Source organism: Centropristis striata, unplaced genomic scaffold (genome assembly GCF_030273125.1).
Source record: "Centropristis striata isolate RG_2023a ecotype Rhode Island unplaced genomic scaffold, C.striata_1.0 Scaffold_53, whole genome shotgun sequence".
NCBI lineage: Eukaryota > Metazoa > Chordata > Actinopteri > Perciformes > Serranidae > Centropristis > Centropristis striata.
In genome coordinates, this window is record NW_026739069.1 from 17,501 (window position 1) to 34,269 (window position 16,769).

At 36.4% G+C, this 16,769-nt stretch overlaps 1 protein-coding gene across 1 annotated transcript in view; it reads left to right on the top strand.

The window, feature by feature from the left end:
* LOC131968030 (exocyst complex component 6B-like) overlaps window positions 1-15,934 on the top strand; it is a gene marked incomplete at both ends in the record, with an annotated part of 31,953 nt that extends 16,019 nt beyond the window's left edge. The window contains 3 exons of the mRNA XM_059328777.1: window positions 12,586-12,697; window positions 13,410-13,544; window positions 15,742-15,934. Of these exons, the coding sequence (XP_059184760.1) occupies window positions 12,586-12,697; window positions 13,410-13,544; window positions 15,742-15,934 (440 nt within the window). The remainder of the gene's footprint in view (window positions 1-12,585; window positions 12,698-13,409; window positions 13,545-15,741) is intronic.
* Between the last annotated feature and the right edge of the window lie 835 nt (window positions 15,935-16,769).

Here is a 16,769-nt window from a genome sequence, read left to right on the forward strand (position 1 = left end):
GAAAAATATACCAACATGGTATTTAAACATGTTTTAAGGTGAGTACAGGCAGGATGGAAGGAGTCAGACATGGAGGAAACAGAACAAAACTACAGAGTTAAATTAAACATCTGTATAATAGACTCGTGTTGTTTGTGTAAATGCATCTGTATTTCTGTTTATATGTGCTCATGCATGAGTGTGTGTGTGTGTTGGTTCTCTGTGGGGGCTGAGAACCAGGGAGGTACCGCTGATCCATGACCAGCGGAAGAAAAGGAGGAGGAGGAGGAGGAGGAGGAGGAGGAGGAGGAGGAGGAGGAGGAGGAGGAGGAGGAGAGTTGTCTAATCAATGGGAAGGAATTATCATAATATAAAAAATAAAAAGGAAGGGATGAAAAGAAAGACACCAACTATCAGTCTGTGTGTTTAGATGCTGAGCCAGCATTTAGAACCTGGTTTCTAAATGGGAAAACTGGTCCCAGCAACAGAAAGTTATAAGTCTAAGATAATTAAACTGACCTTAAACATGGACAAGTTCGAGAAACCAGGTTGCAACAATCACTTGCAGCTAAAACAAGTTCCTAAGACACATGCACGCTGCCTAAAACATTATAAAAAAGGTCAATTTTTGCACCAGTTGTGTGAAAACTGGTCCCAGCAACAGAAAGTTATAAGTCTAAGATAATTAAACTTATGATTGTGCAAAGCTAACCAATAAAAATAAAAAACTGTGACATGAATTATTATTTCCCTTTTAATTTATTTTATTTACCTGTGTGTTAGCGCCACTTTTTATTGACTTTATTATTAATTTACTCCTTTATTTTTTAATTATTTTTTAATTATTATATTATCATTTATTGATTTAGATTTGCAACTTTCTCCCTCTTTTTTTCTAATTTTCATCTATTTCTGTTTCATTTTCTCCTGTATATTTTTTTCTTCATACATTTGTTTATGCACCCCATAAAAAATAAATAAATAATGATAATAAATAAATACATGTAATAAATATAATATCAGAAATAAATGAAGGCATGAATTAATTAAAAAACTGTGACAGAAATTATTATTTCCCTTTTCATTTATTTTATTTACCTGTGTGTAAGCTCCACTTTTTATTTCATTATTAATTTTCTCCTTTATTTTTTATTTTTTATATTTTGTCATTTAACATCTTTCATCTTTCGTCATTATTATAAATTATGTCAGTTTTACATCATTTTTTTCATATATGTAATTATATTTTCTGTATTTTCCCTTTGCATTTTTACCCTCTGAATAGTGATCACTTAGACACATGCACGCTGCCTAGAACATTATAAAATAAGTCCATTTTTGCAGCAGTTGTGTGAAAACGGAGCCTTTCCCTCTAAAACTGCGTCTGTCTGTGTTTACCTGTGAAGTCGGATTTAGTTCTTTCTGTTTCTGTTTCTCTTTCTGCTGATCCAGACAGCACTAATCGCTCCCCAATCAGAGTAATGACTCCACTATTTGACCTGGCTTGATTTGTACGCTGCTGCACGCCCTGATATCTGGTTACCGCGGCGACACGCCTTCCTGCCTCCACTTCAAACACACACACACACACACACACACACACAGGTCCGGAAGCAGACGGGCTGATGGAGCAGGATTGTGGTCATTGATCCCTCTGAACTCTGACCTCCACCTCTGGTTGCAATTCTGATTCGGTGGAAAATGGAGAGTGTATAGAAGTGTGTGTGTGTGTGTGTGCCTGCACTGCAAAAAAGGTGTTTAGTCTAAAAACCAGATCAAACAGTAAATCTGAGGGAAATGATCTTGCTGCATGGACAGATAATTTACCTTGACAAGATTTCTTAAATTAAGATTATTAAATCTAGAAATAAGCATGTTGAACACTTAAAATAAGAAATTAACTCTTAAAACAAGATAAATTATCTAACACTTCTAAATCTAAAGTTTTTTTTATCTTGGTAAGAACCAAATAATCATCAGGTCACTCTGCTCGGGCCAGTTCATCACTGCTGGCAGCTTTAATTTATCTCTTTTGTACATTTTTTGTCTTTTTTGGTCATTTTGTGACCAAAAGATGTAAAAAGATACAAAATGACCAAAAAAAGACTGAAAAAAAGACACAAAAAGACGTAAAATGACCATAAAAGAAACAAAGGATGTAACATCACAGATAAAAAGACAAGAAAACACCAAAAAAAGACACAAAAGATGTAAAATCACCAAAAGAAGACACAAAAAGACACAAAAAAGACTCAAAAAGATGCTTAAAATTCCTTAAAACTCTAAATGCGGGTCACATAGTATAAGTGACGCTGTTTGTCATTAACAGCCAGTGGACTCGTTGTTTCTCCCTTCGACTCGTCTGGCAGGTTGTTTAGCTGCCGCGGCTCCAGAAGCAAAGACATGGCTTGAGATTTGACGAAGAGTCTTTCTCTGGCGAGGCTGCAGGCTGAAGAGTGAGCGGCTCTGTGATGTTTGAGAAGATGAGGTGATGTTGGCATGAGAGCTGGTGGGAAAGACATCAACCTGCAGCCTGGAGGTCCACGCACTGGGCCCAGAGCCAGGAGTCACTGCTGGACGCCCACGCCCACTCTGAACCCACCAGCGTTTAGGAGACGTTGGACGTGTTGAACTGTGAAGATGAAGCGGGGTGTTGCTGAGAAAGAGCAGCTCGCTGGAGGGGAATCACAGGCTGAAGGGATGAAAAATGTTGGCTACGATTTCTGCTCAAGTGAAGACAATCAGACGATTCAGAATCAGATCTCACCTGTCAATCCTGATCGGACTGTTTGATCACAAACGCCAGCACAGATCCAAAGTGCTCTTTAACCCTGTGTAGTGTCCGGCAGCTCCAAATAATCCAGACTTGTTGCCTCCATCAGACTAGAAAACAAAGCAGCGTGGAGCCCTACTGTAAATTTACCTCTAAAGTTCTGGCTGTAAACTCCATGAGGCCAGTTTCAGTTTGATGATGATATACCAAGTAAAACTGGAGACAAGCTCAAATAGATTTAGTATCAAATGATAGAACTGGATGGAACCCTCTTACATGGTAGATTTGACACCTTTGGTCACATTTGCAACATTTACAATTCTTTATTGAGCATGATAGTGTTTTGAAAGTAAAAAAAAGATTAAAAATCACATTTTATGTTGGACTAAAGGACTAAAAAAGACACAAAATGACTAAAAAAGACACAAAATGACCAAAAAGACACAAAATGACTAAAAAAAGACACAAAATGACTAAAAAAGACTCAAAATGACTAAAAAAAGACACAAAATGACCAAAAAAGACACAAAATGACAGATGAAAAGAAAAAATGAGGAGGCAAAATAACCCAAAAAAACAGACAGAAAATGACTAAAAAAGACACAAAATGATAATAAAAACACAAAATGACCACGAAACAAATGAGGAGACAAAATGACCAAAAAATCCCACAGAAGACACAAAATGACTAAAGAAAGGAACCTGCAGCACATTCTCATGTTTGAAGGAGGCTTTAAGATCGAACCTCATCGAGTGATTTATCGACGCTGTGACATTTCATAAAGACTATAAAAAAATTTAATTTAATTAGTGGTTCAAGCTGTGAAACTCTGCTGGAGCTACGAGTGTTTGTGAGCAAAACTGTGAGACCAGATGTCACTAAAGTTGGCAGGTGGCTTGCAAATAACACCAACTATTGTCAAAATGACACTCATTGACCTCCAACCATCAAGTCTTCGTTTATCACAATTATCTCAAACACGGTCTGGCTTTGAGTCAAGTTTTACACCACAGATGCTATAATGAAAATAATTCAATGAAAGTAGTAATCATTAACCCTCTGGACCCCAACAACCCTCCGGGAACGAGAATTATTTCTTCAAGAAACGACAAAAATCCACAGATTGTAGGAAGACACCATAAAAAGAGGCAGAAATTTAATCTTTCCGTCAGTCCTTGAACGGATCATCGGCTACGTTTCCATTACTAAAAGTAACCAAGTTGAAGCTTAAAATTGTGAAATTTCATATCCGATACTTTTAGCTCACTATTTTAACCGTATATCCGATATTTTTAGCTCACTATTTTAACCTTATATCCGATACTTTTAACTCACTATTTTAACTGTATATCCGATACTTTTAACTCACTATTTTAACCGTATATCCGATATTTTTAGCTCACTATTTTAACCGTATACCTGATACTTTTAGCACACTATTTTAACGTATATCCGATACTTTTAGCTCACTATTTTAACCGTATATCTGATACTTTTAGCTCACTATTTTAACCGTATATCCAATATTTTTAGCTCACTATTTTAACTGTATATCCGATACTTTTAGCTCACTATTTTAACCGTATATCCGATACTTTTAGCTCACTATTTTAACCGTATATCTGATACTTTTAGCTCACTATTTTAACCTTATATCCGATACTTTTAACTCACTATTTTAACTGTATATCCGATACTTTTAGCACACTATTTTAACCGTATATCCGATATTTTTAGCTCACTATTTTAACCGTATACCTGATACTTTTAGCACACTATTTTAACGTATATACGATATTTTTAGCTCACTATTGTAACCGTATACCTGATACTTTTAGCACACTATTTTAACCGTATATCCGATACTTTTAGCTCACTATTTTAACCGTATATCCGATACTTTTAGCTCACTATTTTAACCGTATATCCGATACTTTTAGCTCACTCTTTTAACCGTATATCTGATACTTTTAGCTCACTATTTTAACCGTATATCTGATACTTTTAGCTCACTATTTTAACCGTATATCTGATACTTTTAGCTAACTATTTTAACCGTATATCTGATACTTTTAGCTCACTATTTTTACCGTATATCCGATACTTTAAGCTCACTATTTTAACCGTATATCCGATATTTTTTGCTCACCATTTTAACCGTATATTTAATACTTTTATCTGACTATTTTAACCGTATATCTGATACTTTTAGCTCACTATTTTAACCATATATCCGATACTTTTAGCTCACTATTTTAACCGTATATCTGATACTTTTAGAGAACTATTTTAACCATATATCCGATACTTTTAGCTCACTATTTTTACCGTATATCCGATACTTTTAGCTCACTATTTTTACCGTATATCTGATACTTTTAGCTCACTATTTTAACCGTATATCCGATACTTTTAGCTCACTATTTTAACCGTATATCCGAAATGTTTAGCTCACTATTTTAACCGTATATCAGATACTTTTAGCTCACTATTTTAATCGTATATCCGATACTTTTAGCTCACTATTTTTACCATATATCCGATACTTTTAGCTCACTATTTTAACCGTATATCTGATACTTTTAGAGAACTATTTTAACCGTATATCCGATACTTTTAGCTCACTATTTTAACCGTATATCCAATACTTTTAGCTCACTATTTTAACCGTATATCCAATACTTTTAGAGAACTATTTTAACCGTATATCCGATACTTTTAGCTCACTATTTTAACCGTATATCCGATACTTTTAGCTCACTTTTTTAACTATATATCCGATACTTTTAGCTCACTATTTTAACCGTATATCTGATATTTTTAGCTCACTATTTTAACCGTATATCTGATACTTTTAGCTCACTATTTTAACCATATATCCGATACTTTTAGCTCACTATTTTAACCGTATATCCGATACTTTTAGCTCACTATTTTAACCGTATATCCGATACTTTTAGCTCACTATTTTAACCGTATATCCGATACTTTTAGCTCACTATTTTAACCGTATATCCGATACTTTTAGCTCACTATTTTAACCGTATATCCGATACTTTTAGCTCACTATTTTAACCGTATATCCGATACTTTTAGCTCTCTATTTTAACCGTATATCCGATACTTTTAGCTCACTATTTTAACCGTATATCCGATACTTTTAGCTCTCTATTTTAACCGTATATCCGATACTTTTAGCTCACTATTTTACCATTTTTTCGATCTGCAGGACTTTATATATTTCATATGTATTTTATATATTGCAGTGAAATAAAAGGACACAGTGAGTAAAATGTAAAAAATGCAACAAAAACAAACCGCCCTGAAACGTCTTGTTGGGGTTCAGAGGTTTTAATTAACATTAACTTTGTTTTGCAAAGAGCGTGGTGAGAAAACATCCATGTTATCTGGATGCAGTTAGATAAAATAAACCCTGATGAAGAACTAGTTCCATTTCATATCAGCTTCTGGATTCATAACCATCATTTAGGGTCACTCCCTCCCTTTCATAATAATATTTCATCAGTTACATCAGTCAGTCAACCAACCACAGACACATTCAGCGTGTCACTGCTTCACTGACTAATGACGTCGAGAGTCGTGCTAAGGAGCTATTTGAGGGCGAGAGGAAAGAATGAGTGGAACTCTCTATTACAAACCAACACACACACACACACACACACACACACACACACAAGCTTGCACTGTAAAAATGTCTGCTAAACTGCCAAACCACGTAGCATAAATGGGTTAATTCAGTTTCAGTAACAATGAAACACCCTCAATGTATATATCAGCCAAAACAGTATTTTTTTTAACAGTTTCTTTATTTTTTAATTTTTTAAAATACATTACTCCACTGTAAAATACACTGGCACCGTGTTTGTACCAAAAGAATACTATATATACTATACTATATATATATATATATATATACATACATACAAGACATCATCTTTTGTAAAAAATACTTTTTCTAACTGTTAAATGTACCATACTTTTAGCTCACTATTTTAACCGTATATCCGATACTTTTAGTGAACTATTTTAACCGTATATCCGATACTTTTAGTGAACTATTTTAACCGTATATCCGATACTTTTAGTGAACTATTTTAACCGTATATCTGATACTTTTAGCTACCTTTTTTAACCGTATATTAGATACTTTCAGTGAACTATTTTATCCGTATATCCGATACTTTTAGCTCACTTTTTAAGCGTTTCTCAGATATTTCTTTCTCACAATTTTAACCATATATCCTATAATTTTAGTGAACTATTTTAAGCGTTTATCCGATACTTTTATCAAACTATTGGGATGAAATGACAATCTTAAACGTGAAATCAACAATGCTAGTATCATTTTACCGTAATACTACAAAAAGTTGCACCGTATTTATTACGGTAAAGTTCTGACAACCACAGCTGCTGGTTTTTACCCTAAAAACAACAGATTATTTTTTACAGTGTGTTCTTGTCTGGCAGCTGGATGACCACAGTTGATTCCTATTATATGTTGGAGGACACACACACACACACACACACACTCCTCCAACGAGAACATGGTGTGTGTGTTTGTCCCTTTACAGTGTCCAGAGTGTTTGGTGGTTCATACCTGTGGCTTCTCTAACCTCGCTCTGTTTTCTCTGCTGACTCTCCTTGTTTTATTGTTGTTGTTGTTGTGTATTTTTAGTAAATACCTCTGAATGTGTCCATGAATTCTCTCTGAGCCGTAAACACGTTTCCTCCTCACACCATCAACCACCGCTAGACTTATTGTTACTGAAGGAAGCAAAATATCAGGAAACTCAACACAAATACTGTGGTGGGTCTATATTTAATGTGTGTGTGTGTGTGTGTGTGTGTGTGTGTGTGTGTGTGTGTTGCATTGGAGTGTGTGTGTGTGTGTGTGCGCGACTGTGTGTTTGTGTGTGTTTCTATATTGTATATGTGTGTCTATATTTGTGTGAGAGAGAGAGAGAAAGTGTGTGTGTGTGTGTGTGTGTGTGTGTCAGAGTTCACTAGCATACATTGACTTTTTGACTCTCTCCACACACACACACACACACACACACACACACACACACACGTTTTTGTCCACTCATCACTTCTCGGCCGCTCCAGGAATTTTCCCCTCTGCTCCAAATTGTCGGAACGTTTTTAGGATTCCTCTGCTTTTTTGGAAACAAAGTGGAATTCCAGCTCTCGCTCTCCCTCCGGCGACACTCTGTGTGTGTGTGTGTGTGTGTGTGTGTGTGTGTGTGTGTGTGTGTTTAGGTTGAATTCCAGGCTCAGATAATTTACTGATTTGGTTGGAATGTGTTTGTTACCCACAGGGCTCTGGAATCGAACACACACACACACACACACACACACACACTATTGAAACACACTTGAACACATTCTTCTTCATCGTCCCGCAGCGGGAGAAAGTCATCGATTTGGTTTCCGCTGATTATCTGTGACCTCTGACCTCTGTGTGTGTGTGTGTGTGTGTGTGTGTGTGTGTGTGTGTGTTATAGCAGTGATTCCAAACCATTTTGGCCCAAGTTAAACTCTTCATTATACAAAAGTAAATGTTGTTTTGTGTTTTTTTTAATGTAATTGAAGTGTCAGACACAAAATGACCAAAAAAGACACAAATTACCAAAGAAATACACAAAATGACCAAAACAAAACAACACAAAATGACATTAGTGTCAAGTTAAACTCTTCATTATACAAAAAATGAAAATTGAAAAATTGAAACTGGTTTTAAATGCTGATAAATCAAAACTAATGATTTTTGCAAATTCATCTACTCCGTTGGAAAATATTCCATCAATCAAAACTGTCCGGGGTGAAACTCTTGAGCTGGTCACCAATTATAAGTATCTGGGCTTCACCATTGATGAAGAACTGTCCTTCAAACTGCACGTGAAAAAATTGATTTCAAAATTAAGGGTGAAGCTAGGTTTCTTTTACAGAAACAAATCATGTTTTTCCCTCAGGGCTCGGAAGCTTCTGGTCTCAGCCACCTTCTTGTCTGTACTTGACTATGGCGATGTTGTATACATGTCAGCTTCAGCCACCTGCCTACAATCTTTAACTCCTGTGTACCACTGTGCCCTGAGATTCATCACTGGCTGTAGCCGCCTCACCCACCATTGTGAACTCTACGCTAAAGTTGGCATGCCCTCCCTTACTGTAAGACGTCATACGCACTGGATGACCATGATCTATAAGGCTGTTCTTGGCCTGCTTCCCATTTACCTATGCACTTTCCTTAAGAGATCTGGCAGCCGTTATGACCTCAGATCCAATGATATTGTGCACCTTTCTGTCCCTCGTGTCTGGACCGAAAAAGGTAAAAAAGCATTCAGTTTCTCTGCCCCCTCTGCTTGGAATACCCTTCAATCTGAGCTGAAACTATCAGAACTGATTCCTTTGGGAGCATTTCGCACAACTCTCAAAAAACGTCAATGTAAATCTTTTGCACAGTGCTCATGTTCCTAATTCGCTACTGTATTTATCACTGCTGCACTTTATACTGCTTATTTATGCTACCTATTTATACCGCCTATTCACTTGCACTTTAGTACTTTTAATATGTTGGACTTTTCGCTGCCTGTTTATTGTTATTGTTCGTCTGTCTTGTAACTTTTGACGTGTGCTGCTGCCTTCTTGGCCAGGTCACCCTTGTAAAAGAGGTCTCGATCTCAATGGGTTTTTTTATCTGGTTAAATAAAGGTTAAATGAAATGAAATGAAAAAAAAATATATATAGGGATGGGTACCGAATTCGGTACTTTTATAGGTACCGACCGAATTCCGTCGGTACTACCGAGTACCGATTCAAGTAAAATCAAACGGTACCATGTTTCGGTACCTAAACGGCGTTAACTTTAAACTAATCATTGATTTCAACCTGTTTTCATTTGACGTCTTGATTAACAAGCGTGCTAACGATCGCACTATTTTTTTATTTACCTCCTCGTCTGGTCCTGTCTGCTCACCGCGGCCACTAGCTGCTGCCCTCTTCCACCCCGGCACAGAGACGAACAGCCGGCTCTCGGCCTGCTAGCCGCCAGCTGCTATCTCTCCAATGTCTCTACCCGGGCTTGGCCTTCGTCTGCCTCCAGATCGGACCTTCCTTACTCCGTTTGCTCTCTCCATTCTTCTGTAGACCAGTCATTAACAGCTAGCAGCTAGCTGCTGCATCTCTGGTCCTCCGCTAATACTCCGCTCTTCAACTCAGGAATATTTCCTGCCACTTTACTCCAAACTGCCTCGCTGAAATTAAATCCCTCAGACTCCTGCGTCATCCTCGATATGTTCACAGAGCAGCCCGACTCAACTTTGTTTATTCCAACCATGCTATGGCCACATTACTGTCTGACCGGTGCTGCGCCGCACAGCTACGACGTCATCACAACAAATCACACGTGCACTTGCAACCTTTTTTTTTTTTTTTTCTCCGTGCAACCTGAGAGCGCTCCTCTGCATTCTTTGATACCACTGCAACCTTCATGTTACAAAATGCGCGTTCACTCAACAATAAAGCACTGCTCATCCTGGATTTTATATTGTTTTGATATATTTTTTAAAGTTTATATTTTCAAACGCAAAAGTACCGAAAATTGGTACCGTTGAGTATCGGTACCATATCGGTTCAAATGTGAACGATACCCATCCCTATATATATATTTTTTTATGTAATTGAAGTGTCAGTATTTGTTGCTTTGGTCAGCATTCATACTTCTAAGTATTTTAACCATTCATCCATTAATAAAGGAAAATATTTAAACATTTATCCCGCAAAGCTCAATATTTTAACCGTATATCAGATACTTTTAGCTGACTATTTCAACCGCATATATCCGATAATTTCACTTTGTTGTTACTTGTTTGAACCTTCGTGCTCGGTTGCTAACTCTCATCCCTCAATTATTTTAATCAGATCGTAATTTATATATTTTTCCAATAAGTTGAGCTACTTTCCAGGCTTCCTACGGGACCCCAGGGGAACAAGTGTCCATTGTTGAGAATCACTGTCTGATAGTATAAAAGGATATTGTGTCCTCTTCCCTTTCTGACTCCATGTGTCTCTTCGTTCCTCCTCCTGACTTTGTTTTTTTGTTTTTTTTGATGTGTTTCAACACTTCCTGTCTGTGTGTCCAGCTTCATGTTGGAGTCAAACAGCGTCTGGACTCCCGTCGGCCTTAGTTCGTCTCTTTCTGTGCTCCGTTTGACGCTTCCAGGAACCCGTTATTAAACAGGAGGCCAGAAAGATCCTCGCTGCCATGAAAAACCTCACTACACTCTCAGGATTGTGCAGAAATTAGTCTGGGTTCCTTCAGCAAACATCGCCCACATTTCAAACATAACAGAATCGATAGTATGTCAGAGATTTAGTAAGTGGGTCTGATTAGCACCATCAAACATTTGTTTAAAGAGGAAATCTGAGCTTGTTTCACATTTTACAGCCTGCTGGCTTTTCTTCTGCCTCGTTGGCTGAGCAGAGGTGGTAATTTTATGACTATTTAAAGTCTGTTGAGGACGGGTGGGGTGGTTTTATGTTTTAAAAACCAATGGCTAATATCAGAACTGGAGGCAAATAGGGAAAAAATTTATTTTTATGATCATTCTTTGGGATTTTTATTGATTTGGATACAGTTCCTATATCTGTAAAGTCCTTAAATTGCTTTTTTCCCCACTGGTTTAGGTTAATTATTTTCAATCTTCAATATTTTTAATCCTATATACAATAGTTTTAGCAAACTATTTTAACCATCTATCCGATATTTTTATCTACCTATTTAATCGTATATATAAGATACTTTTAGCGAACTATTTTAATCCTATATACAATAGTTTTAGCAAAATATTTTAAACTTATATCCAATATTTTTAGCTCACTATCTTAACCGTATATCCGATACTTTTAGCGAACTATTTTAACCATCTATCCGATATTATTATCTACCTATTTAATCGTATATATCCGATACATTAAGCGAACTATTTTAACCATCTATCCGATATTTTTATCTACCTATTTAATCGTATATATCCGATACATTAAGCGAACTATTTTAACCATCTATCCGATATTTTTATCTACCTATTTAATTGTATATATCCGATACATTAAGCGAACTATTTTAACCATCTATCCGATATTTTTATCTACCTATTTAATCGTATATATCCGATACATTAAGCGAACTATTTTAACCATCTATCCGATATTTTTATCTACCTATTTAATCGTATATATCCGATACTTTTATCCAACTATTTTAACCTCATATTTGATGACTATTTAAAGTCTGTTGAGGACGGGTGTGGTGATTTTATGTTTTAAAAACCAATGGCTAATATCTTAACAGGAGGCAAATAGGAAAAAAAGTTGATTTTTATGATCATTCTTTGGATTTTTTATTGATTTGGATACAGTTCCTATATCTGTAAAGTACTTAAATTGCTTATTTCTCAGTGGTTTAGGTTAATTATTTTCAAGCTGCAGTCTTATCAGGAGATTTAAGGCGGTGTCAGAGCTCTAATGAGGCCGACAGCTCACAACATGCTAATGTACTCATTTGAATTGGCTGACATTTCCACTTTTTCCAAATGGAGAGATTCGCAGACTGAGAAATTCACTTAAAATGTTTGTTCTGGCTTGGAGACGCAGCAGCTCTCTGCGAGAAATGGAAGAAATCACTTGTGCACAGTCACTGATTCTCTCTCTGTTTATATGTGTGTGTTAATGTGTGTGTGTGTGTGTGTGTATGTGTGTTAATTTGTGTGTGTTAATGTGTGTGTGTTTATGTGTGTGTGTGTGTCCTCAGTTCCACGGAGGTAGACGATATGATCCGCAAGTCGACCAATCTGCTGTTGACCAGAACCCTCAGCCACTGTCTGCAGTACGCCATTAAAAAGAAGAATGTCGGGCTGGCAGAGGTACTTTGTGTGTGTCCAAAGTGTTTAAAAAAAGCTAAAAAAAACTCAGCTTGACGTTTGTAATAATCTCCCTCAGAGGGAACGAGTTAATGTTGCACAACTCCAGTGTAACTCCGTTGCTCAGGACGGTCATTCGCAACCTTTCCAGCTCATTTACTCTCACAAAAACAGACATTTCCTCCTTTCAACATGTTGCTGTTGTTGTCATAACTGTGCCGAACGCCGATACCAAGCGCTGATTTTTATTTTCCACTTGCCGTGCTCAGTGATAAAACATCATTTAATCCCCAACAACAGGATATAACAATAAAACAGCCTGTTGTCTGCATCTTTCTTTATTAGGCATGTTGAATTAACGGTCAGAAACAGAGCAGGATTTCAAAATAATGTGCAGAATATCAAGACGAATGTCCGAACTAAAGACTTATGATGCAAAAACCTAAAATATAAAAGTGTTGGTGGACTGATTATAGTAGAAACTAGACACTTTTTCTCTATTATGTGCTTAGTTTTTTACTTCTTTGTAGCTTTTCCACGAATAAAATAACAAATGCAATTCAAACAAATGAACAAATGAATGCACAGAAGACAAAAAGTTCATATAAGTGCATGTTTTTAATCTGCTGCGTCTCTTTCCCTGCAGGAAAATATTAAATATAAACATTCTCAAACATGCCCAGTGTCATATTTGCGTTTTTTTTGATGCTTGCAGTTGGTGCAGGTGATCATAAACACCACCCACCTGGAGCAGAGCTGCCACTTCCTGGAGGAGTTCATATCAAACATCACAAACGTCCCGCCGGACACGGCCAACGCCACCAAGCTGTACGGGACCTCCACCTTCAAGGTAAACAAGGAAAAGTTTTATCTAACTATATTAACCGTATATCCGATACTTTTAGCTCACTATTTCAACCGTATATCTGATACTTTTAGCTTACTATTTTAACCGTATATCCGATACTTTAGCTAACTATTTTAACCGTATATCCGATACTTTAGCTCACTATTTTAACCGTATATCCGATACTTTTAGCTCACTATTTTAACCGTATATCTGATACTTTTAGCTCACTATTTTAACTGTATATCCGATACTTTAGCGAACTATTTTAACCGTATATCTGATACTTTTAGCTCACTATTTTAACCGTATATCTGATACTTTTAGCTTACTATTTTAACCGTATATCTGATACTTTAAACTAACTATTTTAACCGTATATCCGATACTTTAGCTCACTATATTAACCGTATATCCGATACTTTTAGCTCACTATTTCAACCGTATATCTGATACTTTTAGCTTACTATTTTAACCGTATATCCGATACTTTAGCTAACTATTTTAACCGTATATCCGATACTTTAGCTCACTATTTTAACCGTATATCCGATACTTTTAGCTCACTATTTTAACCGTATATCTGATACTTTTAGCTCACTATTTTAACTGTATATCCGATACTTTAGCGAACTATTTTAACCGTATATCTGATACTTTTAGCTCACTATTTTAACCGTATATCTGATACTTTTAGCTTACTATTTTAACCGTATATCTGATACTTTAAACTAACTATTTTAACCGTATATCCGATACTTTAGCTCACTATATTAACCGTATATCCGATACTTTTAGCTCACTATTTCAACCGTATATCTGATACTTTTAGCTTACTATTTTAACCGTATATCCGATACTTTAGCTAACTATTTTAACCGTATATCCGATACTTTAGCTCACTATTTTAACCGTATATCCGATACTTTTAGCTCACTATTTTAACCGTATATCTGATACTTTTAGCTCACTATTTTAACTGTATATCCGATACTTTAGCTAACTATTTTAACCGTATATCTGATACTTTTAGCTCACTATTTTAACCGTATATCTGATACTTTTAGCTCACTATTTTAACCGTATATCTGATACTTTAAACTAACTATTTTAACCGTATATCTGATACTTTAAACTAACTATTTTAACCGTATATCCGATACTTTAGCTCACTATTTTAACCGTATATCCGATACTTTAGCTAACTATTTTAACAGTATATCCGATACTTTAGCTAACTATTTTAACAGTATATCCGATACTTTAGCTAACTATTTTAACAGTATATCCGATACTTTAGCTAACTATTTTAACCGTATATCTGATACTTTTAGCTCACTATTTTAACCGTATATCTGATACTTTTAGCTCACTATTTTAACCGTATATCTGATACTTTAAACTAACTATTTTAACCGTATATCTGATACTTTAAACTAACTATTTTAACCGTATATCCAATACTTTAGCTCACTATTTTAACCGTATATCTGATACTTTAAACTAACTATTTTAACCGTATATCCGATACTTTAGCTCACTATTTTAACCGTATATCCGATACTTTAGCTAACTATTTTAACAGTATATCCGATACTTTAGCTAACTATTTTAACAGTATATCCGATACTTTAGCTAACTATTTTAACAGTATATCCGATACTTTTAGCTAACTATTTTAACAGTATATCCGATACTTTAACTAACTATTTTAACCGTATATCTGATACTTTTAGCTCACTATTTTAACCGTATATCTGATACTTTAAACTAACTATTTTAACCGTATATCTGATACTTTAAACTAACTATTTTAACCGTATATCTGATACTTTAAACTAACTATTTTAACCGTATATCCAATACTTTAGCTCACTATTTTAACCGTATATCTGATACTTTAAACTAACTATTTTAACCATATATCCGATACTTTAGCTCACTATTTTAACAGTATATCCGATACTTTAGCTAACTATTTTAACAGTATATCCGATACTTTAGCTCACTATTTTAACCGTATATCCGATACTTTAGCTAACTATTTTAACAGTATATCCGATACTTTAGCTAACTATTTTAACCGTATATCCGATACTTTTTCCATTTGTTACTTTTTCATCACAGTTATAGCTGTAAATTCAAGGTAATATAACAGCCGTAGATTATTGATGAATGAAAACTCTCCGTGTCGTTGCAGGACGCGCGCCACGCGGCCGAGGCGGAGATCTACACCAACCTGAACGCCAAGATCGACCAGTTCCTGCAGCTGGCTGACTATGATTGGATGGCGGCGGTGCAGGGGGGCGGGACTCTGGACGCCAGCGACTACCTGATCGACCTGATCGCCTTCCTGAAGAGCACCTTCAGTGTGTTCACCAACCTGCCTGTAGGTACACACACACACACACACACACTTATATACACTAATACACACACACACACACACACACACACACACACTAATACACACATACACACACGCACGCACGCACACACACACAGACACACACACTAATACACACACACACACACACACTAATACACACACACACACACACTAATACACACTCAGAAACACGGACACACACACACACACACACACACTAATACACACTCAGACACACACACACACACACACACACACACACACACACTAATACACACACACACACACACACTAATACACACTCAGAAACACAGACACACACACACACACACACACTAATACACACTCAGAAACACAGACACACACAGACACACACACACACACACACACACACACACACACACACTAATACACACTCAGACACACACACACACACAGACAGACACACTAATACACAGTCAGAAACACACACACACACACACACACTAATACACACTCAGACACACACACACACACACACACACACACACTAATACACACTCAGAAACACAGACACACACACACACACACACACACACAAACACACTAATACACACACACTAATACGCACACACACACTCGCACACACACACACACTAATACACACACACACACACACACACCGTAATATACACACACACACACACACACACACTAATACACACACACTCACACACGCACACACTAATACACACACACAGAAATACACACACACACACCCTAATACACACACACTTTAACACACACGCACACGCCAATCTAACACACACAAACACTCACACAGACACACACACACACAC